This window comes from Mercenaria mercenaria, chromosome 12 (assembly GCF_021730395.1).
Source record: "Mercenaria mercenaria strain notata chromosome 12, MADL_Memer_1, whole genome shotgun sequence".
NCBI lineage: Eukaryota > Metazoa > Mollusca > Bivalvia > Venerida > Veneridae > Mercenaria > Mercenaria mercenaria.
This window is the reverse complement of record NC_069372.1, coordinates 73,430,696-73,457,568: the sequence shown is the minus strand read 5'-3', so window position 1 is coordinate 73,457,568 and position 26,873 is coordinate 73,430,696. Positions and strand designations below refer to the sequence as shown.

The 26,873-nt window shown below is 35.6% G+C and overlaps 1 protein-coding gene across 5 annotated transcripts in view; it reads right to left on the bottom strand.

The window, feature by feature from the left end:
• LOC123533531 (synaptic vesicle 2-related protein-like) overlaps nt 1–26,873 on the bottom strand; it is a 64,934-nt gene that overhangs the window by 20,542 nt on the left and 17,519 nt on the right. For all 5 annotated transcript variants that reach the window (XM_053520329.1, XM_045315184.2, XM_053520331.1 and 2 more), the window contains exons 3-8: nt 17,465–17,550; nt 13,697–13,795; nt 11,923–11,994; nt 6,342–6,466; nt 5,276–5,339; nt 359–484 (exon numbers count right to left, since the gene is read on the bottom strand). In XM_053520329.1, coding sequence (XP_053376304.1) covers nt 359–484; nt 5,276–5,339; nt 6,342–6,466; nt 11,923–11,994; nt 13,697–13,795; nt 17,465–17,550 — 572 coding nt within the window. The remainder of the gene's footprint in view (nt 1–358; nt 485–5,275; nt 5,340–6,341; nt 6,467–11,922; nt 11,995–13,696; nt 13,796–17,464; nt 17,551–26,873) is intronic.

Sequence of the window (26,873 nt, the reverse complement as noted above, 5' to 3'; positions counted from 1 at the left end):
GGATTAATGCAAGCATGAAAGCAACAAAGTCTAGTTCCCCAAGAATATCACGGATTTCACAGTAATTAACAAATTCTGTACAGGGCTCTGTAGAACACTTGCCTATAGGGCAACTTTAACTACACTTTTACTTGCCCGAACCCAATTTTTGGTTGCAAAAATTTAACATGGTGATGTGATGAGATACTACAGTAGTATATTATTTTCAGAGAAACATTTCTTGGGATCTTTCATATATTTCACTTGCCTGAAGGACAACTTTGTATCTATTTTCAAACAGAAATAATTTCTTTCATGCCATTTTTCAAAAAAAAAAACTGGTACTTTCAATGTATGAACAATAATCTACTATACTTACAAAACAACAACAGGAGAAAAATAACAGAGGTACAGCTGATAGACCCAGCAACCAGCGCCAGCCTAATGTAGGCATTACAGCTAAGGCCAATAATACCTCAAAACAAGCTCCTATGGCCCAGAATATCTGAAAAATACAAAATGTATCTATATTTAATATAATGACAACAAGCTTTGATCTCGAAAATTTCATACTTATAAATGTATGAATAGGATATCCTTCTTTGTTAATAAAAAATTGTATGAGATGACATAATTTAGGACAAAACAAATTATTCCCATGACTAACAAGAGTTGTCCGTAAGACAGCACGCTTGACTTTTCTCAATGCTTGACTCTGAATTAGAGCTTTGCAAGTAAAAAATTCAGAAAACTTTAACAAAAAAATTTAAGTTAAAAAGGGGCATAACTGTCAAAATTCAAACTAGAGTTTTGGGGTTGTTTCTCCTGGTGTAGACCTTGATAGTAAATAACTATTTTAAGTTAGTTTCAAGTCAATAGCTTTGATAGTAACAGAGATATTTGACTTTATCAAAAACCTTAACCAGCGGCGACGCCAACACTGGGGGCGGGGGAGTGCAATAGCTCTACTTTTACTTTGAAAAGTTTAGCTAAAAATGGCCATAATTCAGCCAAAAAACTTGACAAAGGTTATGTACTCTTGCCTACAGATAGAGACTATTATAATAAACAAGAGATAAAAGTTTCAAAGTCATATGTCAAACAGTTTACACAAAATATGAACTGGTACGAAAAATTTAACCAAGATTAATTTTGTAACTTAAAAGGGGCCATAATTCAGACAAACTCCTTGATGCAGTTATGTACTCTTGCCTAAAACTGTACATGGTGATGGTACACAAGTGTTGAAAGTTTCAAAGATTTATCTCAAAAGGTTTTGTCAAAATGTGGACTGGTACAAAAAACTTGGTATAAGGTGTGATGCTGACGTCGAAGTGAGTAGGATAGCTACTTATTCTTCGAATAGTCGAGCTAAAAAGTTATCGAAAATAGGATTAAACAGCATATCAATAGTTCTGGCTGAAAATGTGGGTAGTCACATTCAAATATAGGCATTATGATGTTTGTTTGATTGTTTTGGGTCTAACGCCATTTTTCAACAGTATTTCAGTCATATAACGACGGGCAGTTAACCTAACCAGTGTTCCTGGATTCTGCACCAGTACAAACCTGTTCTCTGCAAGTAACTGCCAACTGCCCTACATGAGCTTACCTACTGAGCTCAGCGGGCGGGTCCTCGGCATTATGACCTTTAAAAGGAAGTATTAAGTTTGTGAGAAAGTTTTTAAGTTAGAAAATATTGATTAGAAAAGAATGTATTCTGCAAACCTTTACTGTAATGACATATACAACATTAACAAGCTTCCAATACAAGTTTTTAAAGTGATTGGTACCAACAAATAAATATCTATTTAAATATAAGTTAAGCCCATCACACTTGTGTGACTTTTGCAACATGTGTGATGAAACTATTGAACACATGTTTTGGGAGTGTCCAAAAATACAGCCAATATTGAAAAAAAAAAAAAGTAATAAGTAGACTCTATCTAAAAACAAAAGCGGAAGTTGATTTAGAAGATGTATGCTTTAGTAAAACAGAATGCAGCAAATTATAAGACAACAGTATCAACTTTTAAATATTATTGTGTAAGTTTTGTATTTCAAAGATGAAATATAGGAAAGAAATGCCACCTTACAAACATTTCTGGAAATAAATCAAGAATTGATCTGGAAAAGGAAATTGCCATAGTAAATAATAAAGTGGAAATACACAACTCCAAGTTTTCTCTATTTCAATGAATATTATTCAGTATTAACAGTATTTGTCAGTGTCAGTGCAATGTATGGCGTAAATGATGATTTTGTCCTTTCGATTTGCAAAATTTCAAATTTTCATTTTTAAACGGCTAGCCTAGCCCATAAAAACGGCATCTACTTTAAAAACACAAACAAGAAAAATAAGTTTCATTATTAATGACAGGAAAGAAATCAAAGAGCAAAAAAGCAATTTTTGTCGCACATCACTTGGAATTTTTTTTTCTTTTTCAGTTTCATGAATGCACCAGAAAGAAATAGTTTTGATCCATAAACTAAAACATGTGAATATGCATTTCTAAAGCACAAGTCATATTGATGGCTTACCAATACTATTTTAAATGTAAGCATATAAAAATATTTTGTCCAGTGTGTTGAAGAATTACCATTTGCGTAATTTGTGTAATGTTATTGGCAGTAGCTGTGCAAATGTTTCACACAAATAACCAATCTGAGCCTTTTTGTAATTGCGCAACGCAAATAACCAATTTGTGATTTAAGACATACTGTCAAATCAATTAATTTTGTGGGCATGAAATTTCGTGGTTTTGGTCAAAACGGCTATTTTGTGGGGATATCAATTCGTGGATTTCAACTTCTGAACATAAAATGAATGGGAATTTTACTTGTTCATTGGGATTAAATTTTGTGTTTGACTCAGCCACGAAATCCACGAAAATTAGTCCCCCACGAATATTAATGATTTCACAGTACTGATTTAATCTTACAACAAAATTTAATAAGAAGACCTTTCATATCAAATTGTTTGATACAAATGACAAAAACCAGACATGCCTGAAGGTGTAAATTGTCTGAGTGTTCTATTTTAAGTGTACAGTTCTTTAGATAATAAACAAGGTGATCCATATATTTATGCAGTTATTTGAAGAAGATCTTACGTCCTTGGTAATTTACGTACTATTTCTTTAAAAGTCGTTTTTAGGGTTACTTATCGTAATCCCAGGTGAATCTTATAAACACTTATTCTTCACTTTTTAATGTTTTTATAGTATAACATTTACATCCCCTCTAAGGAATTGGTTGTTTTGTGAATGAGGGGACTATATTTTGATCCTGATTTACATATGTACAATAGAACCGTGCAATGGTTTGTTGGTTCACTGACTGATTTGAGAATTGTGTAATTTCTTTTTTCAAATACATGAGCATGCCTAAGGTTAAAGGCAATAAAGCAAAGCTAGTTAAGATATCCTGATAAATGTTGCATATGCACAACTGCCCTACAGTGATCTATATTTGTATTAAATTTCATCAAGAAACATTAATGGGTTACTTTTTTTATGTGGAAATTTATGAATTTTGAAATTATTAAAGGGCAATAACTCTTAAGTTGCTGAAGAGATCCTGATGAAAGTTGTGCTAGCACCACCGACATATTGTGATCTATATTTGATTAAAATTTTATGAAGATCAATCAATGGATTCCTTTGATATGTGGGAATTTATTGATTGTAAAACAATTAAAGGGCAGTAACTCTGGTTACTCAAGTGATCCTGACGAAGCTGTCTTATAGTGATCTGTATTCGTGTAAAGTTTCATGAAGATTCATCAATGGGTTACTCCAATTCAGCCAAAAATCCCTGTTGTTTACCAAAGCAAAGGGGAAAAATTCTGCTTTTACTGGGTCAATGCCGAATCTATATCCCTCCATTTTGGCAGGGGATAATAAAACTTTTAGAGCAATTTTCCAAGTATTTATTGAAATTCCTAATACACTATGTGCCTTTGTCATTGTCATGTTGAGAGCATAATTAATTAGAGCATAGCAACATCTCTTAACTCCCTGGAGCTGAAATGCGACTATAGGCATTATATTTTCTACCCATGTATCCGATGATATCCGACTATATGTGCGTTATCAGGACTCCCCAGGACGGCAATTGACGAGTATAGTCGCAGCACTGAGATCTTGCTGATTGGTTCACGTACTTTTTAATTCTTTATAATCCAGGCAAAAGCAAAATTAATTTGCATACTGGCTACGTACTTAATTTTTTATAATCCAGGCAAAAGCAAAATTAATTTGCATACTGGCTACAACCTTAATTTTTTATAATCCAGGCAAAAGCAAAATTAATTTGCATACTGGCTATTATTTCTTAGATGTTATAATTATTCATTGTGTTAATAATTAGTTCCCTTGTTAAAATAAATGTTTGTAATTATGCGGTCTTGAAAGAAAATTAAAAAGACGAACTCCGCTGTATTTCATTCATAATGTAATTGACTTTTCAAAATACTGTATTTGACTTTTCAAAAGTGTACAATAATGTCGTCTGCCAGTGATCTTTCTGAAAATGAAGAGAATAATCAAATACTGTATTTGACTTTTCAAAACAGTACAATAATGTCGTCTGCCAGTGATCTTTCTGAAAATGAAGAGAATAATCAAATACTGTATTTGACTTTTCAAAACAGTACAAAAATGTCGTCTGCCAGTGATCTTTCTGAAAATGAAGAAAATAATCATTATCATTCTGATTTTGACATATCAGTTCCATTGGATGATGATTCAGATGATGATATTCCATCGATTCAGTTAGCTGAACATTCAAAATGTTAAGTTTTAGAAGGATGAAATATTCATACACATACATCGCATACTATACAAATGAATAAAAAAAACACAACAAAACATGTTTCATAAAATACAAAAAAATGTGTGTAAATAAACGCATGTTTGTAAATTTAATAATTCTTCAAAGATGGATGTAAATATTACAACTTCATTGTACTCTCTCAGTGCATGTCACACGTTTCTGTACATGTTAATGAATAGATTATACATCAAAATAAACCATTCGAAGAGAAATTATTGTTTTATTTGGATACAAGTTATGGACGAAATTGGATATAAAATATTCGTTCAAACTTCGAAGATTTTGTAAGTTTATTTTAATTTACACCCAAGTTATTAATGTTTCCCTGCATGATTTCAATTGACTGCATGTGAGTGTGATTATGATAAGACCAGATATGTTCTTCGGAGTCAGGTGAAAACTTGTATCTTGCCGCAGCAGGTATGTTACGATAACGGCCTAAAGGAGTTAACTGACTTACCTCAACAAGAATAACACAGGTTGCACGAGATGCTGTCGGCAAAAATTCTGAATACAGTGTTACTCTGAAATGCAGAGATGAATATATAAAATATGTATAAATATTAACATACTGTATCCAATAAATATCTGTTTGTTTTCAGTTTTATGTCACACAAACATAGAACTGGTTACATGGTGACTTCACAGCTTAAATGGTGGAGGAAGAGACCTGGTATCCCTGCAGGCATTATTTCAAGGTAAGGAAGGCACAAAGATAGAACATTAATCTTCATTAACCAGCTGGTTAGCATCCTTACATGACAAAGCACAGTCCCAATCCACATACAGGAGGACAAATGATTATATGTCAGCCACCTAAATCACTCATCCCCAGGGTCCCAAACTTAAAACTCTTGAGCTGACCTCTTTCACACTTTAAGGATCAGGAAGAATAATATTTTGCACTCTACACCTCTGCTGTTCATGGACTTACACTTGAAGGTGTCTACAAGATCACTTTTCATTTCCATTTTCCATGTATTCTTTCAGTGCAAAGAGATGTAAATTAATTAAATAATGATCAACAACAAGGCAGAATAAATTTATGCTCAGAAGAATTAAAAACAAACAAGAGCCATTACCCATCCTTTCTTTATGCACTTCTGCACATCTCAAGTATTCATCTGCTCTAATTTGAATATTAAGAAGTTTACTTCACAAGAGCCTGCTCTGTTAGCTCAGTCAACCTATGAACTACGAAATGAGAGGTCACAAGTTTTATCCCTACACAGGCATGGTTTTTGTGATGGTTTGACAGGAGACTGCGACTACAGTCATTTGCTTTTCACCTTTTACTTGCAAAGAACAAGGCTGTACTAGTGAAGTATCCTGGGATACTGGTCAAGTGAAGTGACTGTAATTGCATAACTGAAATACTGTTGAAAAATGCTGTTCAAACAAATCAAATAAAAAGACTGCAGCTTAATCAAGGTACATCTAAAACGTCTCTACCTCTGACTCTGATAGGGCACAAAATTCACACTAAAAAGGTAAGAATAATTGTGGTTTCATTCTGTTTTACTTACGATTGTGGGGCGCCACCAATTCCAAATCCAACAAGACCTCGTAAAATCAACAACCAGATAAAATTTGGTGCAAATGCACTTAGGAAACCAAAGTAACATGTGAATACAGAACACAAAATTAACTCCTGAAAAGAAATATTTCAAATGAGATAATACAAAATTTTATTCAAAATCTGTGTATTGATAAAACATTTTCAATTCTTAATTTTTTTCTGGCAATTTTTTCTGTTTTGATCATGTAAGTAGCAACAATAAAATAAATGAATGTGGCCTTCTGTTAGAAACAAGAGCTGTCACTAATGGTGACAAATGCCCCTGCAGCAACCTTGACCTTTGACCTGGTGACCCCAAAGTCAGTAGGGGTGGTGTACTCAATAAGTACTATCAGCATGTGAAGTTTGAAGGTCCTGGGTGCAGTGGTTCGCGAGTAAAGTGCCTTCATGCAAAAAGTTAACGTTGGCCCCTGCAGGGTTTTTTCATGCTGTTTTGGGAACATAGCCTATACCCCCAAAATTGGGAATTTTGACGCGTAAATGTTCCAGATTGGGAAATATTTAGTCCCATAGAATAAAGTAAGGATGTGTTTAAGCACTTTCTCATACACTTATTTCACAATGTACAACCTCTTGAACATACTGTCATTACAAAATTGTCCATAATTTGGTCAATGTTTGTGCAATTTTGATGATTTTTTTTTCAGAATGTAGATTGGGAATTTTTGCACTCATTTTGGCATTGGGAATATAGCCCAATAACGGCTATAAAAACAGCCGAAAAAATCCCTGCCCTGTGACCTTGACTTTTGACCTGGTGACACCAAAGTCATCAGGGGTGGTGTACTCAATAAGTACTATCAGCATGTGAAGTTTGAAGGTCCTAGGTGCAATGGTTCACGAGTAAAGTGCCTTCATGCAAAAAGTTAACGTTGACCCATGACCTTGACCTTTGACCTGGTGACCCCAAAGTCAGTAGGGGTGGTATACTCAATAAGTACTATCAGCATGTGAAGTTTGAAGGTCCTGGGTGCAGTGGTTCACGAGTAAAGTGCCTTCATAAAAATAGTTAACGTTGTCACTAAAGAACTAACTAACTAACTAACGAACGAACGAACAAACGGACAGACAGTTGAAAACTAATATGCCTCCCTTCGGGGGCATAAAAAAAAGAAATAAATAAAATTGACATGAAATTTTGAGGTTTGGTCCAAAATGACATTTTCTGGGAATCCCTCAAAAGATAAAATTATAATGACTTTTGAGTACTGAAGAAAAGTTTTCATTTTGTATCTAGGTTTTCTTTCATCACAAGATCAATGATCAGAATGTTTGAAAAACACTGAATGGTACATATCTTCTTCTGTTATCTAAATAACTGGCCTAATTTATCAGGTTCAGCTTAAATGCTTTTATATGTCTTTGTTTTAATGCTGAATTTAAAATGTTAATTAGTTTTATGCCATTACTATCATGTTGTAAATACCATGTACATATTTCAAGAGGCTCACAGGGAAGACTGGGCTTGCCCAACTGTGTCGCCTCTATAAATAACGTCGTTATTATTATTATTAGGGTAATTCGCCCGTGAGTCGATTTTGCCGTTGAGTCGAACGTTTTTGGCGCCGTTTTTGACCACCTTTCCCTTTTCCCAACACTCTCTGTGCATTCTTGTTGTGTTTTGCATCCTTTCCGCATTTTTCTACATCATTTTCCGTGAAACTGACAATGCTCGATCTTTCTCTCCTGAGCGCTTCTTGTTTACTAAGTCAACCGAAGTTTTCGTGGCGGGAAATTTGAATTTTTTCAAGATTCCGAAACCAGAGAACCTATATGTAAGTAAAAAAGTCCTACTGCATGAACTTTTTGTTTATGTTTTGTGTAAATTATACTGTATTTTATAAGAAATATTCTGTTTAAAGGATCAATATCCATGGAAAAGTACAATAAAGAGTTAATCTTGGTCACATGAGTGTTTGCCTTTGACCCGAACGAGATCCGCCTATGAGTCGAACGGGTGTTCGAATCAAGGGTTAAACAAAAGTAATCAGAGTTTTCACACCTGCTCTTGGTTTAATTGCTGATAAATAGTCTTTAATAGGTAGAAAACAACCTAAAACCCATACGGTACGGACCGGATGTGGACGGTACTGACGTATTTCACTACAGACTTCAGACTTTAAAATATGATTCAGAAACGTGTATACAACAAATATACCTGTTTTTTTTTTCTTTTAAATATAGAATGAAGCCGTATTCGGAAGAGGCGCTAAGTAGCGCATTAGAAGAGGTCAGGCAACAAACCTTATCTATAAGAGCTGCCGCCAAGAAATACAGCGTGCCAGTCACCACACTACATGACAGGGTTTCCGGAAAGATCACGATGGGTGCTAAATGGGGGAAGGCAACTCTTTTGCCATTAGCCAAAGAGAAAGAGCTGATTAATTTTGCATTGCAAAGAGCCGATATGGGCATCGGCTTTTCCAAAGAGACTTTCCTTAGATTTGCTGGACGGTTTGCTAAATCTGAGGTAGTTACCTTCAAGAACGGTGTGGCGTCCGAGAAATGGTGGCGAGGGTTGAAGCAAAGAAACCCCGAATTCTCCCTTAGAACTGCGGAACCCACAGCATCAGGGAGACACATGTCTATGACAAGGCTTCGTATCTCCAGATACTTTTCGCAGCTGAAATCTGTCTTAGTTGAAAATAATCTACTAGACAAAAGTCCATTTATTTGGAATATGGACGAGACTGGTCAACTCTTTCAGCATAAAAGTTGTATGCATCTTTATCACTTAAGGTGACTGAGTTATAGCCTTAAGCATAGTAAATCCTATTTATAAATTTTAACTATTTCAGGTCTGTCTTCAAGGCACTGAAGTCAAGCTGGTCTGATCATCTGCACAGATTTACATCAACAACGGGGGTAACTGTTGGACACGCTCAGTTTTTCAGGATGTTTAAGTTAGCCTGGACAGAGTTCATGACAGCTGAAAATGTAGCATCTGGATTTCTAGCAACTGGTATATGCCCGTACAACCCGGGGGCTATTCCGGATTTAGCTTATGCACCAGCAGAGTTATATACTGCAAGGGTATTACAAGCTGAACCAGTCGATGCGTCTGATTTACCAGCCACGGTATCTGCTGCCATTGGTAGCAACGCTGTGCAACCACTCATACCACCTTATATCTCTTACACAGAAACAGTCATGTCAGGTGATGGACCTTCGGCACCTAATGCACCTACTGCAATATTCAGGGAGAATCCTGATAGTACTTCAACCACTGCCACTAGCAGTCTAACCACTAGTACCATTGCCACTAGTAGTTTGACCACTAGTGTCGTTGCCACTAGCTGTTTGACCACTTGTAGCACTGCCGCTAGCAGTTTGACCACTAGTACCACCGCCACTAGCAGTTTAACCACTAGTACCACTGCCACTAGCAGTTTAACCTCTAGTCCACAAACAAATGAGATCATTATGTCCCTTGACATACATGATGGCAGTGAGGTTATAGATCTACCCATAACATTGAGTGAAGATGGTATGCTTGAGCTGCTAGAGGAACAGTTGGCAGACGTCAGTTCACCTCTCTCTGAAGCAGCTCAAGGTATCAATCAAACTTGTACAGGTGAGGCCCAGGCAGTGTCATGTCAACAGTCCATAGAGAGTGTCTCTGAATGTACTGCAGACATGGCATTGTCTGTGGTAGAATCTGCTATAACGGATGAAAGAAAAGAATTTATGAAGATGCTTTCATGTCAGGTAGAGTCCTAAATGACTCAATGTATACTACTTGGTGTATGTACAGAAAACAACAACATAAGCCCGCCACTGTAGCAGCGTACCCCAGCCATGTAATCCTCTACTTACCATCCCCAAACAGCAATTCTCAAACAAATCTAATTCCAAGAAAAAAGCCCAGTATTTAGTCATATCCTCTGACGAGGCTTTCAGTGAACAAGTAAAAATTAAGTTGGAAAAAGAAAAGAAAGCAGCAGAGGCTGAAGAAAGAAAGAGACAAAGACTGGTAAAAAAGAACAGAAAGAAAAGGCCTTAGCCTTAAAACAAGAAAAGAAAGGTGTAAACATAAAATCAGAAAAAATAAGTTACAACAAATAACAATTTTCAGAATGACGTTTAAATTTCATTTGCTTTCACTTGATTGAAACTAGGAGAAAGAAATGAAATAAAGTTTACTCTGTTATTTGTTTATGTTTAATGTTGTGTACGAGTACTAGTTTGTTTCAATGAAATGTTTCACATCGTTCAAACTATAGCACTTTAAAGAACGAAATAAACGTTACTCTCTGATTTGTATTTTGTTTAATATTGTCTACTAGTCTGTTTAACACTTCCAGTTCCTCGTCTGACACATATTCAGTTATGTACTTGACAAGAAAGACGTGACTCTTTGGAACGACGTCCTCGGTACAAAGTTCTTCTTCATGCCACTGTCTAATTTTCTTTAGATTATATTGCGGATGTATGGACATTTTGTAACCAATGACTTCAGCTGTACGTGCAGAAGAAATAGATCATCATGGTCGTAGTACCATTCTCTTTCGTACAACCCGTCCAATGATTTGATAGCATACCATGTGCTCTCCTTGCCGTGTCTGCAAATCTCACGTTTATAAATTATAGTTGTGATGTTATTTGCCATATTTTATCATTCATGTAAGGAAAAACAAAGTCGTAACCATTGAGAGAATTATGTAATACCTCCTCAAAGTCTAACTGATGGTTCGACGAGTTTTGTGCCCGTTTTCAACAACTTTCTTGCAACTTCAGTTCACCTAAAGATCGTACATTTTACGGGCAAATACTAGCGTCTGTAAGAAAATGCTAACTTTCTCACATAACGAGACATGGTTATTACAAAGACACGAAACCATGACCCGGGCCTCTATCAGTGAGAGATCCTGTGTCAGTGATGCTATTAGAACCACTCGTCCACGGAAGAAGGTAAACCAAAAACAGGACGGACATGAAACGCAATATCTTTTACATGTAGATCACATCTAACGCTCTTAGTACTATCGTAAGTTTAAATGTAACTAACACACCACACTAATGCATATAGCTTTATAAAATAGCTAAGGATACTGTTTGAATTTCTTGAAACTCGTGTTATTTAGAGGCTGAAACAACTTGTTGAAACTTCAGAAAATGGCGCCTTGTTATGGGATATGATTAAACCAATCAATAAAGGGGTTTGTTGTACTGTTTCCATATAAGAAAGCTCGTTTTATTGGTGAGATTCTTGTGTTCGAGTCAAGGGCGAATGTGTTCGACTCAAAGGCGACAACGAGGTTAGTGAGTACTTCCAATACTTTGATATATTTAGTCCAAGATACGGTAGTAAAACATACTTAACTATAAACCAGGGTAATAGCCGGAACATTCCGCATATTGTAAACGGTGTTGCCGTTATATGGACCTCCGTATGATCACTGCGAATGACTAACCTGTTTGACTCAAGGGCGAATTACCCTATTATTATACATGTACTTCTAAAAATTGTTAAAACAGCATAGCCATTAAAATATGAAAATGATAATTTAATACAAACATGTTCTTACAGCTTTTCTGCCGTATTTATCACAAAGACTTCCCCAAATACTGGAGCTGCACATCATACCACAAAATACAATCTGTAAATAGAAAAGTGATACAAAGGATATTATAACATTGCAGAGTTAAATAAACAGAATCTCTCCTTACAGAGAAACAACAAAATAACTTATATTTATGTATGGCTAATGTGGGGAGGATATTATTATGTCATAATAATTTTAAAGACGGAGCCATTAATCCTTTATGAGGGTTGCAGTGCATTCTGAGGACAAAGCCTTAAAGAATATTCCAGTATCTAAATAATTTTTTCAGATGTACCTAAATTAACTTGTCTAAACAGAATCCATTCTAAGTAATTATTATTATTATTATACCAGATTTATATAGCGCCCTTTTCATGATCAATTTCACGTTCAAAGGCGCTTTACATAGTTCAAATGCAGCCACACAGGGCGCATAATTCATCCTCTACTAGTACAGACACAGAGCGATCTGACCAGAGGGACAGAGTGAGATAAAGCCCCCACCACAGAGAGATCAGAAATCAGATACAGGCTTGTCCGTCTAACTTAGCCTAGCTCGTTGCGAATAGACAGCCTGGTTCTTTAACGTGCCCAGTGTATAGCACTGATACACGCAAGGATTGCCTGGGTTCCTGACCAGTACACCTCTAGTTGGGTGGGAAACACTGAAAAGGGTTTCTGAAAATTCCAGAGTAGCTGCCGGGGATCGAACCCCCGACCTCAGGATTGGAAGGCCAGTGTGCAAACCACTGAGCTATCCGTCCACCCTGCAAAACAGTAAAACAGTACAAGGCTGTTGTCATCTTAAATTTTATGTCTATAAAATATGTTAATGTAAATAGCAGTTTCATGAGTTAATACCTAATTGACCTTTATTGGTAAAAGACGACAAGTGTTAAATTTTAAACCACTTGAAAATACCAGTACAAACTCTAGGTGACTCAATGATTATTACTTGTAGTTTTAACCCTTACCCTGCTAAATTTCTAGAACGAACTTGTCCATCTTTCAATTTGGACAGTACCATTAACTGTTAAAAGGGGTGCTTACCTAAAAGATACTGACTGAATAGCAAACAGTGCAGATCATGATCAGACTGCACGGATGTGCAGGCTGATCATGATCTACACTGGTCGCAAAGGCAGAATCAATCGTGTCCAGCATGATAAGAGTTAGTTGCAGGCACTGTAAATAGTTTAAAATGAGACTGATGCATGAATACAAGAACTGGCAGTATTGATTATGCAAGCCATTTCCTTATACATTCTTTATTCTGCTCCTGTAATAGATATTTATGATGTGGAATGCAGCGAAGACACACACTTGTCATATCGAGAACTTGAGATCACAAAAACTGAAATAATTACATTTGCATGAAACTGATGACAATTTCAACTTTTCAAGCCTATGTTAACCTTAAGCCTGCTTGCAGTAAGTGCTTTTGCCTTTGCTACCAGTGCAGACCAAGATCTGCCTGCACATCCATGACATCTGATCATGGTCTGCACTGTTCGCTATTCAGTAGAAGAACATTTTCAGTGAAATACCCTTTGAATAATAAGTGGTACTGCCTAAACTGAATAATGGACCATTCAGTTTTAGAAATATAGCAGGGTAAGGGTTAAAGTGTTTCAAGTTTGAAGGATCCCAGCTTGGTTGTTGTATACATTTGACATTCAGCTAGGCAAATTTCTAAGCTGACCATACAATAACATACGTCTGCTGCATTTTTTAAAGATAAGGATTAAAAGGTTACCGTGGTGATAAGAGCTTGTTTCCATTCATTTATCTGCCAATCACAATGTAATGCTGGTGACAATATAGACAGTATCATCATCTCCATGGCATCTGCCATCTGTAAATATATATATATAAACATGGTATACTGCCATCTGTAAATATATATATATATATAAACATGGTATATTGCCATCTGTAAATGTATATATATAAACATGGTATACAGCCATCTGTAAAAATAATGTAACATCTATAAGCATTTAACACGGCTTGGTGATTATTTTTCAGTTAAACAAAGAAAAATATCAAGAGTTGTTCATTTAAGAAATAATAAGTTCCCAAACGTGGTTTTTCGTAGAATAACCCGAGTTTTGAGTTCTTATGCGTAAGAATATATTATTTCGCATATGAACGAAAAATTCGGGTTATTCTACAATAAATCACACTTATTTCGATTCTAACACGACAAACTAGTATCAAAAGTGTTAGAAAAAATGGTAACTACTTTTTACGACCATGCTACGCACCTGGATCGGATGACGTCATTGCACGCAAGTGGTTTATTGCAGAATAACCAGAGATAGATTTTACTCTACATGTATGTAGGTTATTTGCTGGTCGTGTTAGAATGTTCTACAACAAGGCAGGTGTAAGTCAGAGAACATAATCATATCAATTAAAATGTCAAATAACCACTATCTGGATGAATGAAATTGAGCATAATAAATCTTTATCACAGAGTTTTAGAAAGCATGTAGGAATGAAAAATAAACAAGGCTTGTCTAGAGGTTTCTTGTCTTATTTACCAGAGTTCATCATTCAAATTCAAATGTATATTTCATTCAATTCCTGGGCATTTAAACTCGAAAAAATAGTAAATCAGATGATACACAATACTAAGGTGACTTGAATATTTGATAATGATTTTATTAAGAAATTTGCAAGAACAGCATCTGCCACCAATTTATACAAAATGTAACAAAGCATAAAATATCCCCGAGATCTGCTATCGAAATAAATTATCTCTGTAGCAGGAGAAGGGAAGGACTGGGAAATGTAATATATATGCAAGAAAAACCTTGTACCAGTATTGACAGCTTACCATACAAACAGATCATGTAAGAACAATGACATACATTTAAAGCAACATTTTTGAGACAGAAAATGTTTTGTTAATAAATATCTATTTGAACCAGTAGAAAACAAAAATTAAAGGAACTTTTATGATTGAGTAACCTGTCTTTTTATCATGGATACGAAGAGTACATTTTATTTACTCTTTCTGAGGCATAAATTATTTCAAAATAACACTGAGCCATTATTCTGGTGAATAAGACAATATTAACAAAACTTCTTGAAATGATGACAATGAAACTCTTTTTACCAAAGTTCAAACTTGCCAAAACCTTTCTGTTATGTGTCTAAGTATTTGACAATGTCTTACCCACGTCACTCTAAATATGGTCAGACTGGTGTTGAACTTGCCAAAAGTTTTTTGTTATGTATTTACTACCTGACAATGTCTTTAACAAGAGCTGTCCGTAAGACAGCCCAGCTCGACTATTCGAAATATTGTCACAGAAGCAGGAAATTATTACCCAAAACGTTAAATATCAAGAGTTTAAGTTCCAAGGGGGACATAATTTGACCAAAATACATATCAGAGTTATGGGACTTGATGCTATCAACTAGTTTTATAACCCCGAAGAAACATGTTAGGTTTAAATTCAATATCTGCATTAGTTTTGGAGATAGTAACTTGCATGTAAACTTTAACCAGAACTTTCTAAGTCCAAAAGGGGGCATAATTTGTTCAAAATACATGTTAAGAGTTATGGAACTTGACCTAGTGAGGCTGGTAATTGACCTAGAAAAGGAATAAATAAGATTCAAAGCTATATGCCTTTTGGTAATAGCTGTATGTACTTGCACGCAAAACTTTAACCAGAATTTTCTAAGTCCAAAAGGGGCATAATTTGCCCAAAATACATGTCAGAGTTATGGGACTTAATTCTATCAACTAGTTTTATAACCCCGAAGACACATGTGAAGTTTCAATTTAATATCTATATTAGTTTTGGAGATAGTAACTTGCATGTAAAACTTTAATCAGGATTTTCTAAGTCCAAAAGGGGACATAATTTGCCCAAAATACATGTCAGAGTTATGGGACTTGTCCCAGTGAGGTAGGTAATTGATCTAGAAAAAGAAAAAATAAGTTTCAATTCTATATGCCTTTTAGTAATAGCTGTATGTACTTGCACGCAAAACTTTAACCAGAATTTTCTAAGTCCAAAAGGGGGCATAATTTGGCCAAAATGAAGGTCAGAGTTATGGGACTTGGTGCTATCAATTAGTTTTATAACCCCGAAGACACATGCAAAGTTTCAATTCAATATCTGCATTAGTTTTGGAGATAGTAACTTGCATGTAAAACTTTAATCAGGATTTTCTAAGTCCAAAAGGGGGCATAATTTGCTCAAAATACATGTCAGAGTTATGGGACTTGACCCAGTGAGGTAGGTAATTGATTTACAAAAAGAAAAAATAAGTTTCAAATCTATATGCCTTTTAGTAATAGCTGTATGTACTTGCACGCAAAACTTTAACCAGAATTTTCTAAGTCCAAAAGGGGGCATAATTTGGCCAAAATGAAGGTCAGAGTTATGGGACTTGGTGCTATCAACTAGTTTTATAACCCCAAAGACACATGTGAAGTTTCAATTCAATATCTGCATTAGTTTTGGAGATAGTAACTTGCATGTAAAACTTTAACCAAAATTTTCTAAGTCCAAAAGGGGGCATAATTTGCTCAAAATACATGTTAGAGTTATGGAACTTGACCCAGTGAGGTTGGTAATTGACCTAGAAAAAGAATAAATAAGTTTCAAAGCTATAAGCCTTTAAATGATAGCTGTATGTACTTGCATGCAAAAACTTAACCAAGGTGTGACGCCGACGCCGACGCCAGGGTGAGTAGAATAGCTAGACTATTCTTCTAATAGTCGAGCTCAAAATGCTACTCAAGTCATTATGTACAGTTTTGTCTAGAACTTGCAAAATCCTTTCTGTTGTGTATCTACTTCCTGACAATGTCTTCCCCAGGCCTCCGTGGTCAAGTGGTTAAGGTCTCTAACTTCATGACACTTGCCCCTCACCGATGTGAGTTCAAGCCTCACTCAGGACGTTGAAATCTTAAGCCATCCAGCTGGCTTATGGAAGATTGGTGGTTCTACCCAGGTGCTTGGGTCTGGAACTTGCCAAAAGCTTCTGTTACATATCTACTGTCTGACAATATCTTACCCACTTTGGCCTGGAACTTGCCAAAACCTTCTGTTACATATCTACTGTCTGACAATGTCTTACCCATTCTGGCTTGGAACTTGCCAAAACCTTCTGTTACATATCTACTATCTGACAGTCTCCCCGTACTTGGATTCAGTGTTGTTATATTTTCTGGTCCTTTGGGATCATGGAGTCCATTCAACTTATGTGTAATAGAATTCGGCTTAAGCCGGTGCTAGTGGGCATGAGAGGTGTTGCACATTCCATTACCTCTCATGAACAGACTCAATAAAGCCAAGTCTGCTATTATTCTTCTTGGATGCATTCTTTGCTTCCAAAGGATTTTTTTACAGATTTTATTAACCATGTTACTCCTGTTATGTATTGACTTCCTGACAATGTCTTACCCATGCTACTCATGTCTGTATAACTGCAGTTTTGTCTGGAACTTGCAAAAACCTTTCTGTTAATTGTTACATACTAACTGACAATGTCTTACCCATGCTACTCCTGTTAGTATGGACAGTTTGATCTGGAACTTGCCAAAACCAATGTTATCAATAGCTTGCTGTATAGTAAATGTATCTGAAATCAGAAAAAATCAGCCTCATTCGTTATTTTTTCTTATTAAGACATTGACAGTGATGTATGCTTCACAAGGAGTACAGAGGATGTGACAGAGAAAATGTACGGTATGCGACAGGTATTCCTGAACAGTAGATGACCAATTTTATGGTCTATCTGTTCTGTGATTGCTTACCCTAAAGAAGGCACCAGCTATGCTACACAGTAAAGTTTATTGTCTTCAGCTTTTCAATGATTCACTTGGTTTGGTGCAAGAGACATGGATACAATACTTGTTGAGGAACCAACTTAAATGCAAAACATTCACTGAAGCAATAAAACCTGACCTGCATGATGTCTTACACTTGCAGTGGAGGGTTACAGACATTAATTCCAGTAGCTACATGAAAACCTGCTTTAACTGACAAAATGTTCAAGTAATGATACAGTTGGCAATACCAACGAAACTGCCATCAAGAGATCTGACTTATTTGAAAATTTTCGATTTGTATATTCTAACCAAAACCTGACACTTACTGAAGATCTGGGAAAGAAATTAGAAAGACTACTGTTGTTCTTGAATCAAAACACATCTGCTCCCACAAAACTTCTCTTTCTTACAAATTTTCAATTTCTATTGCTAATAACTGAATTTGTGATATTTCTTTTATTTATTTACTTTCTTTTTGGTTACTGGTTTAATGTCAAAAGAACGTATGGTGACACTCCAGCATTTTAAAGTAGAGGAAACTTAAGGTGATCCTCCTGACATTATTTAATCACAGGTTTGAACCAGGGCAGAACCACCAAACTTCCTAGTCAGCAGCCTTATTGGCTTCCTCAAATGAAAGTGAGGTTTTGAAGCAACATGATTTATAAATATATAATTATGGATTCTCTGCACAAAATGAAATCTGCAAAAATATCCACTGAGTACAACTCGTTTAAATGGGTCAAATGTGTTGTTGTACTTCTAAAATAGCCTGGCCCGGTTTATAGGTTAGTCAGGGCTATGGATATTTATTGTAGTTTGCCATCGAAATATTTCTATAAAATGCTTCTTCCCCTTCCGTTTGGATCCGTCCATGTTTACAAACACGTTTGTTTATTTCATGGACTGTAATAACTATGGTCAATCAATAAACATTCTTTTTCCACAATTACAATATGAATGGATGTAAATGGCAAATAGAAAGAGACAGGCCAAATGGTGAGCTGTCACTAGGCAATGTTCACGCTTGTATAATCAGTCTACAGATGTCTGAACAGAAATCTATTGATCACATTTAGTTGTTATCACAGTAATGCTGTACAAATTAATTCCTTCTCCAGGATATTTAGACATTTTGTCTTTTTTGTTTGTAATAAATCAAAGAATGTTCTTACATTAGATACAATGTATAGTGGTGAAAATATTTGAAATCATCAATACCTTAATGAAGTACCACAGTATGGGGCATAGCTTATCTGGTTCCCGCAGTTCCATTTCATAGTGGTAACTCATGCAACTGTAGGCAACTATACTGGAATGACCTCTTCTTTAACCTTTAGCTTAGAAATCAACTATTCCTGTTACATTTGTTTCAATGCTAAAATCATTACCATGGGGTTGGAATGAGGTCGCTTTATAAACAAAAAACTTTGGCTGATATATCAATCTTTTTTTTCTTTTCATGGTGAGGGACCCAGAGCTAAGCAAATTTCATCCTGATCACCATTAATATATTAAACTTTTAAATTATACCTTTTTTCAATAACATATAACTGGAGATTTATGAGGAAAGGCTACAGAAGAGGCATTTTTTTTTTCAGCATTAATTTGTACACTAATTTTGGAATAAGGTCCAGGCTTATACAGTTAGGACAAAATGTAACATAAAACATCCAAGTTGGGATTTATAGCCATCATTAGAGGTTAGTGAAACTAACAAGGCTATCCCCAATCCAGAAATGTCCTCGTCCAGAAGATGCATTAAATTTTGTTATATTTTGTTGCCAAACATTATTTTCTTAATTTTTAGTTGACGATGCCCACATTAAAACTGTGGAAAACCATTTTTTTTTAAAAACTAGAATGTGTCTGTAGGACACAGGATGTGCCCCCCCCCACTGGTACATTTGTCACAAAAAAGGGGAAATAATTCAAATGTTTGCTGTCTTAATAGGGTATAGCCTAAACAAACATTTTATGAAAAGGATTCATTATTCTAGGCCATATACTTTTTGAGCTATGAGCATCACAAACAGAAAATCCACTATTTTGGCTATTTTAAGGGCCATATAACTCTGTAATAAGCACTAAGAAACTCAAGAAGAATGCCAAGTGTGCAAGGCAACATTATGATAAAGACTCTAGCAAGGTTTCATGAATTTACATCAAATATTTTTTCAGCTAGGCACATAATTAGGTGAAAATGTGCATTTTTTGACTATTTCAGGGGCCATAACTTTAAAAAAACGGGAAGGAGCCATCCAAAAAAAAAGAGGTGTGCAAGTTCATATCACGACAAAGACTCGTGCAAGTTTGCATCCATTTAAATCATATACTTTTTGAGCTAGGTGCATCCCAAGGTGAAAATGTGCATTTTTGACTACTTCAGGGGCCATAACTCTCAAAATAAGGGGCGGAGGCAGACAAAAAATAGGAGGTGCGCAAATATCATGATAAAGACTCATACAAGGTTTAATCAATTTATATGAAATACTTTTTGAGTTGGGTTCGTCACAAGATGAAAGTGTGCATTTTTGACTATTTCAGGGGCCATACATGTAACTTTGGAAATAGGGGGAGGAGCCAGACGAAAAATAGAAGATGCGCAAGTTCATATCATGATAAAGACTCATGCAAGGTTTCATGAATTTATATCATCAATTTATATCAAATACTTTTTGAGCTAGGCGCGTCACAAACTTCGGACGAACGCACAGACAAGACCAAATTTATATGCCCCCACCAATGTTGCCTCTTGTGGGGTGGGGGGGGGGGGGGGCACAATAAAATATTGAAATATGTTATGAGCTACCGGTATATCGATATATCTGGAAATTTTCTGTTCATTTGTGAACACATTTTACAACATACTTTCATAAAGGAAAATAAAACTATCATTCATTTATAATTCAGTCACTCAAATTCACTGTGAACAACTATTCTGCAAGTTCCCTACATGAAACTGACTGGTTCCAACTTCAATGAATTGTGTGTTATATAACCCAGATATAAAACAAGTAGACCAGTCAGAGAGAAAATTCCAATCAAATGAAGGACAATTTACAGTTATTGATTGTTGAATCCTGTCAACTCTCCTACACTGGAGGTTCCTGGTGACACTTGAAGCTAAAGAAATCAGCTTCCATCAATCTATCTCTCACACACACATAATACTGACTCAAGGACAATTCTCAAAGTAAAGTAATTCCTTTATAGGAAACACTGAATGGTCTCTTATCAGCATTCTATATAGAACAAACAATACAAAGAGAGCTTGGTCCAATGAATGAAACATAAAGAAACAGATGTTTTATAGAAAGATCTGTTTCAAGTGGTTGTTTCGGTATAATGTACAAAGATAGGAATACAAACAAACACTCTGCTAGAAATTAAACAAGTCAGTTAGCTGTTTAAAGCAGTGTTGTTGAACTAATGGTGTAGCTTAATATCTATTACCATGATGTTAAAAAAGCAATTGTTTCTTTATGGTTGGTGACTTTTAGAAAGTCAAATATATAAACTTAAAAGGGAGGTAATAGGAAAATATCCTAGATTTTAATACGAAATTCTCGTGAAACTCTTTTATGCATTATCCAATTATGCTGTTAACTTATATTTAAGACATATTCATATCTGAAGTTTAGTTATAAATGCAAGACCACATGAAACCTTACAAAATGCAACCAAAATACAAATATGTTCAGTATATTGTGCTAATCTATTGTCAATAAAATGATGTATTATTAAAAAAAAAAAAAACAACAAAAAACAACAACACACAATTTTCAGAGGAGAACAATTTTGCAATCTCTTAAAAAGTTACCTTCTTCCAAATATAAACAAGCAAATTCGATGAATTGGTATCCCCAGCCAAAAGGGTTTGTGGTGAGGAATGGCAAAAAAATATATCCGGCAAAAAGTTAAGGATGTTACTAAGAAGCGAATAATTTCATTAGTCAAAATCAATTTAACAGAAAACAAATGTTTAATTAAAGAGTACATAATAAATGTATGATACTTTGATCCTGACTAAAGATTTATTTTGAATGGTATATGTTTACTGTAATAAGCTTAGCTTTTAAAATTAATACAGTTAATTGAAATGTGAGCTTGAAGTTTAGGTGGAACGAAATATTGTGTGAGTGGTTTGGCACCAGGCGTTGCTGTTTAACATGTACATTTGAACTTAAAGAGCAGATGTCCTTAAGAGAACACAATCAAGTAAGATATCTTGAACATGGTTGGGGGCAAGATTGGTGCAGTTACAACTTAACATGTTGAAGGTTTGAACATTTTTTAAAAAAGAGGAATGGAAATATATATATATATATATATGTTTATATTCTTTTTTTGAGGTGAATGGGGTGGGTGAGGAAACAAAACTTCACATGTTGATTATAAATATTGATGGAAAATTAAAAATTAAAAAAAAAAAAATTGGGTGAAGGGGGTGGGCAGAGGATGCATGATCGGTAGTGGGCATGACTGGGTGGAGGAGCGAGGTGGGAGAATGGTACAAGTTGCATGTTGATAAATATTCATGGAAGGTTTGAAAAAAATCTAAAATAAGGAAAAAAAAATAAAAAATTTGGGGGGGGGGGGGGGGAAGGGGGTGTGGACCAAGGCAAGTGGGTGACCAGGTGTGGATGCACAACTTCACATGTTTATAATAAATGTTCATGGAAAAGAATGAAAGAAATTTAATGAAATTCTACCAAATGGTAAGTTTGTTATGTACAAATATGTGGATTTTTAACCAATTAAAGGGCAACAACTCTGAAGTTACAAAGAAATCCAAACGAAATTGTGTGTGCACAATCACATTAACATTGGTGCTCTAAATTCTATATAAGTTTCATAGTTCAAGGTCAAATATATCAAAAGTTATGATGCAGAAATTGCCATATTTATAGTACCCTATATAGTTAACACTAGAAACTTCTAAGGGTCATAACTCTGGTGTTACTTGGGCAATCTGACTGAAACTTGACGGGCCGCTAAAACTCATTGTGGTGAACATGTATATGAAGTATTATATAAATATTTCCAACCACTTCCTAGATATGGCTTCGGACGGACAACGCCAAAACTATATCCCTCCGACTTCCATCGGGGGATAAAAAAGCATAGCCTTCATCATTCTGTCCTTCTATCACCTACTTGCATACTTTTAAAGTTGTAACAGAATTCCTTCAACAGACTGATTTACTGATAGTTTACTAGTATAGAACAGAGCAGGGTAACAGAGCAGGGTAACAGAGCAGGGGTATCAATTGTTTTAAAGTTCCATAAGGCTTTTAATTTTATGTTAAAAAGAGACAACGTACCTGTCTAAACAGACACTCTGAAACACTACTTTATATATGTATACAATATTACACATGTATGCCATATAGTTGGGGGGGGGGGGGGGTATTAAAACAATGGATTTAATAATTTCTATTGTTTTGGACAGAATGTGCGGATCTGTTAACTTAATTAAGTGGTATTTGTATTGTGTACTGTTGCAAAATTGTTACTCTCCCGCAAGAATATAAACATCAAAAATATCATTATTATTGAACTTAGTGCTAGTATTATACCTGCTGTTTTGACAATGCATAAGCCTCGTTATAAGTATGTATTGTACCTCATTATGTCATGTTATCATGAATTGAGAGAAATAAACCAATTGAAATTGAAATTGAAATGTTACTTCATACCTATATAAATTTAACCAATGGAAAGCTTTTCTTTCTGCATGTGATGATACAATAGAAACCAGTATTGTACTGCATGATTTTTGCTGTATTCCTGGTCTTTTTAAGTTTTTTTATAACAATATTGGAAACATACAGTCCAAAAAGGCCAAATTTCTTTCATCTTGGACATGAATCCAAAGTACGGGTGTATCCATATTTTTTTCATAGTGGACAGGACAACTCTTCTGATTCTGTCTGGGATTACTTCCCTTGTATAATGCACTTAAACTGTAGAAACTAGTAAAATTAACAAGAGCTGTCCGTAAGACAGTTGACTATTCAAATTGTTGTCCCAGAAGCAGGAATATTACCTGTAATGTTAGAATATCTATAGAGTTCTAATCCAGTATCTGCATTAGTTTTGGAGATAGTAACTTGCATGTAAAACTTTAACAAGAAGTTTTAAGTTCACAGGGGACATAATTTTGCCAAAATGCAAGTCAGAGTTATGGGACTTGACCCAGTGAGGTTGGTATTTTTGACCTAGAAAAGAAACAAGAGGGCCATGATGGCCCTATATCGCTCACCTGTTATCATTGCACTTGAAGACAAGAAGGTCCTCAGAAAAAATATCTAAGTCCAAAGGACAGTAACAACAAAGGGAAGAAATTTAACCAAAAAGAAAAAAAATTCTTACAAGGTACAGATATGTCAAAATACACCTAAAAATTGGAGGTACCATCCATGTTGTACCACAGAAAAGTGGTCTCGGTTTTTCCCTACGGCCAATAATAAAAAAGTTACTAAATATAAGCTATTTATAGTAACGTAAAAGAAAAGTAATAAAAAAAAAAATTATTCTAAGTGAACAAAAGAAGGATCTGCCAAATAAATCTGTTGACATAAATGAAATTTCAGATCAGTATCTTCATTAGTTACGAGATATACCCATTTCAATTTAAAACAAGAGCCATGTTAGACATGGCTAATCCCCCCGCCGGGCATATTATGATTGAAGTCTAAAGTTCCTGGCAAGTTAGTGTCTGAAAGTATTAATTTTGGGGAAAGCTTAGTTGAAGAACCGTTTAGTTGTGGTTCGCATCAGGGGTTTTAAAGATGTGGAAGAAAGAATAAGTCAGTAGTGAGATGGTTTACTGCTAAATTTTACTAATTTTCATGAACAGTATAGCTATGATGTTTTTCTATATGGCTACTGTAAAAAGAAGGAATGGAAAGCTAACAGGGAACAAGAGTGCCAGAATGTCACAATATATAAAGAAGGGAACTGCGCATGACACTTTGTCTCATGATGGTGTATAATTGTGCCAAGTTACATCAAAATCCCTCCATGCATGAAGAAGAAATGCTTCGGACAAAGTCATTCTTGAATCTGACCTTTGGCCTCTAAGTGTGACCTTGACCTTAGACCTAGTGATCTGGATCTTGCGCGTGACACTCCGTCTCGTGGTGGTGAACATTTGTACCAAGTTATATCAAAATCCCTCTATGCATGAAGAAGTAATGCTCCGGATAAGGTTTTTATTCTTGTATCCTTTGACCTCTAAGTATGACCTTGACCTTAGACCTAGGGACCTGGTTCTTGCGCACAACACTCTGCCTCGTGGTGGTAAACATTTGTGCCAAGATATATCAAAATCCCTTCATGCATAAAGATGATACGCTCCGGACAAATTTTTTTAAGAAAATATGATAAAGGGGAATAACTCAAAAAATAGGCAAGACAGAGTTATTGTTCTTGCACACTGCACTTCCTCTCAATGTGTTCTGTCAGTGTATGAAGTTTGAAGAAAATCCCTCCAGTACTTTTGGGGTTATGCTTTGGACAAAATGTATTAAGAAAATATGATAAAGGGGAATAACTCAAAAAATAGGCAAAGTAGAGTTATTGTTCTTGCACACTGCACTTCCTCCCAATGTGTTCTATCAGTGTATGAAGTTTGAAGAAAATCCCTCCAGTGCTTTTGGAGTTATGCTCCGGACAAAATTTTTTAAGAAAATATGATAAAGGGGAATAACTCCAAAAATAGGCAAGGTAGAGTTATTGTTCTTGCACACTGCACTTCCTCCCAATGTGTTCTATCAGTGTATGAAGTTTGAAGAGAATCCCTCCAGTACTTTTGGAGTTATGCTCCGGACAAAGATCGTTGCGGACGCACGGACGGAGAGCATTTCTTATATCCCCTTCGCCTTTGGCGGGGGGATAAATAAAGGGAGGTAATTTGACATAGAATCAGTCCATAGTTATCTACCCTGATTGGCTCAGTCCAACTAATGACAATAATGAAATTTCAAATAAGTCCTATAAGTACTTACTGATATAAATCCATTTTTATTACAATCAGGGGAGGTAATCAGATATAAAATAACTCTGAACCTACACTTGGATCTGATTTGTCATGGAATCCAAGAATTATTGTTGTTGAAGTTATTTTGGAAGTTTGTATCAAATAAAACCATAAATGAAGTCTCTATATGGCTGCAAAAGCCTTTAAGGGGCCATAACTCTGGAACCCATGAAGAAATCTAGCCAGTTCAAGAAAGGAACCAAGACCTTGTGGTGATACAAGTTGTGTGCAAGTTTGGTTAAAATCAAATCATAAATGAAGCTGCTATTGTGCAGACAAGGTCAAAATAGCTAATTTTGGCCCTTTCAGGGGCCATAACTCTGGAACCCATCATGGGATCTGGCTGGTTCAACTAAGGAATCAAGATCTTATGGTGACACAAGTTTTGTGTAAGTTTGATTAAATTCAAATCATAAATAAAGCAGCTATTTTGCAGACAAGGTCAAAATAGCTAATTCCGGCCCTTTCAGGGGCCATTACTCTGGAACCCATAATGGAATCTCGTCAGTTCAACAAAGGAACCAAGGTCTTATGGTGATACAAGTTGTGTGCAAGTTTGGTTAAAATCAAATCATAAATGAAGCTGCTATTGTGCAGACAAGGTCAAAGTAGCTAATTCTGGTCCTTTCAGGGGCCATAACTCTGGAACCCATAACGGAATCTCGCCAGTTCAAGAAAGGAACCAAGATCTTATGGTGATACAAGTTGTGTGCCAGTTTGGTAAAAATCAAATTATAAATAAAGCTGCTATTGTGCAGACAAATTCAAAATAGCTAATTTTTGGCCCTTTCAGGGGCCATAACTCTGGAACCCATGAAGAAATCTAGCCAGTTCAAGAAAGGAACCAAGACCTTGTGGTGATACAAGTTGTGTGCAAGTTTGGTTAAAATCAAATCATAAATGAAGCTGCTATTGTGCAGACAAGGTCAAAATAGCTAATTTTGGCCCTTTCAGGGGCCATAACTCTGGAACCCATTATGGGATCTGGCTGGTTCAACTAAGGAATCAAGATCTTATGGTGACACAAGTTTTGTGTAAGTTTGATTAAATTCAAATCATAAATAAAGCTGCTATTGTGCAGACAAG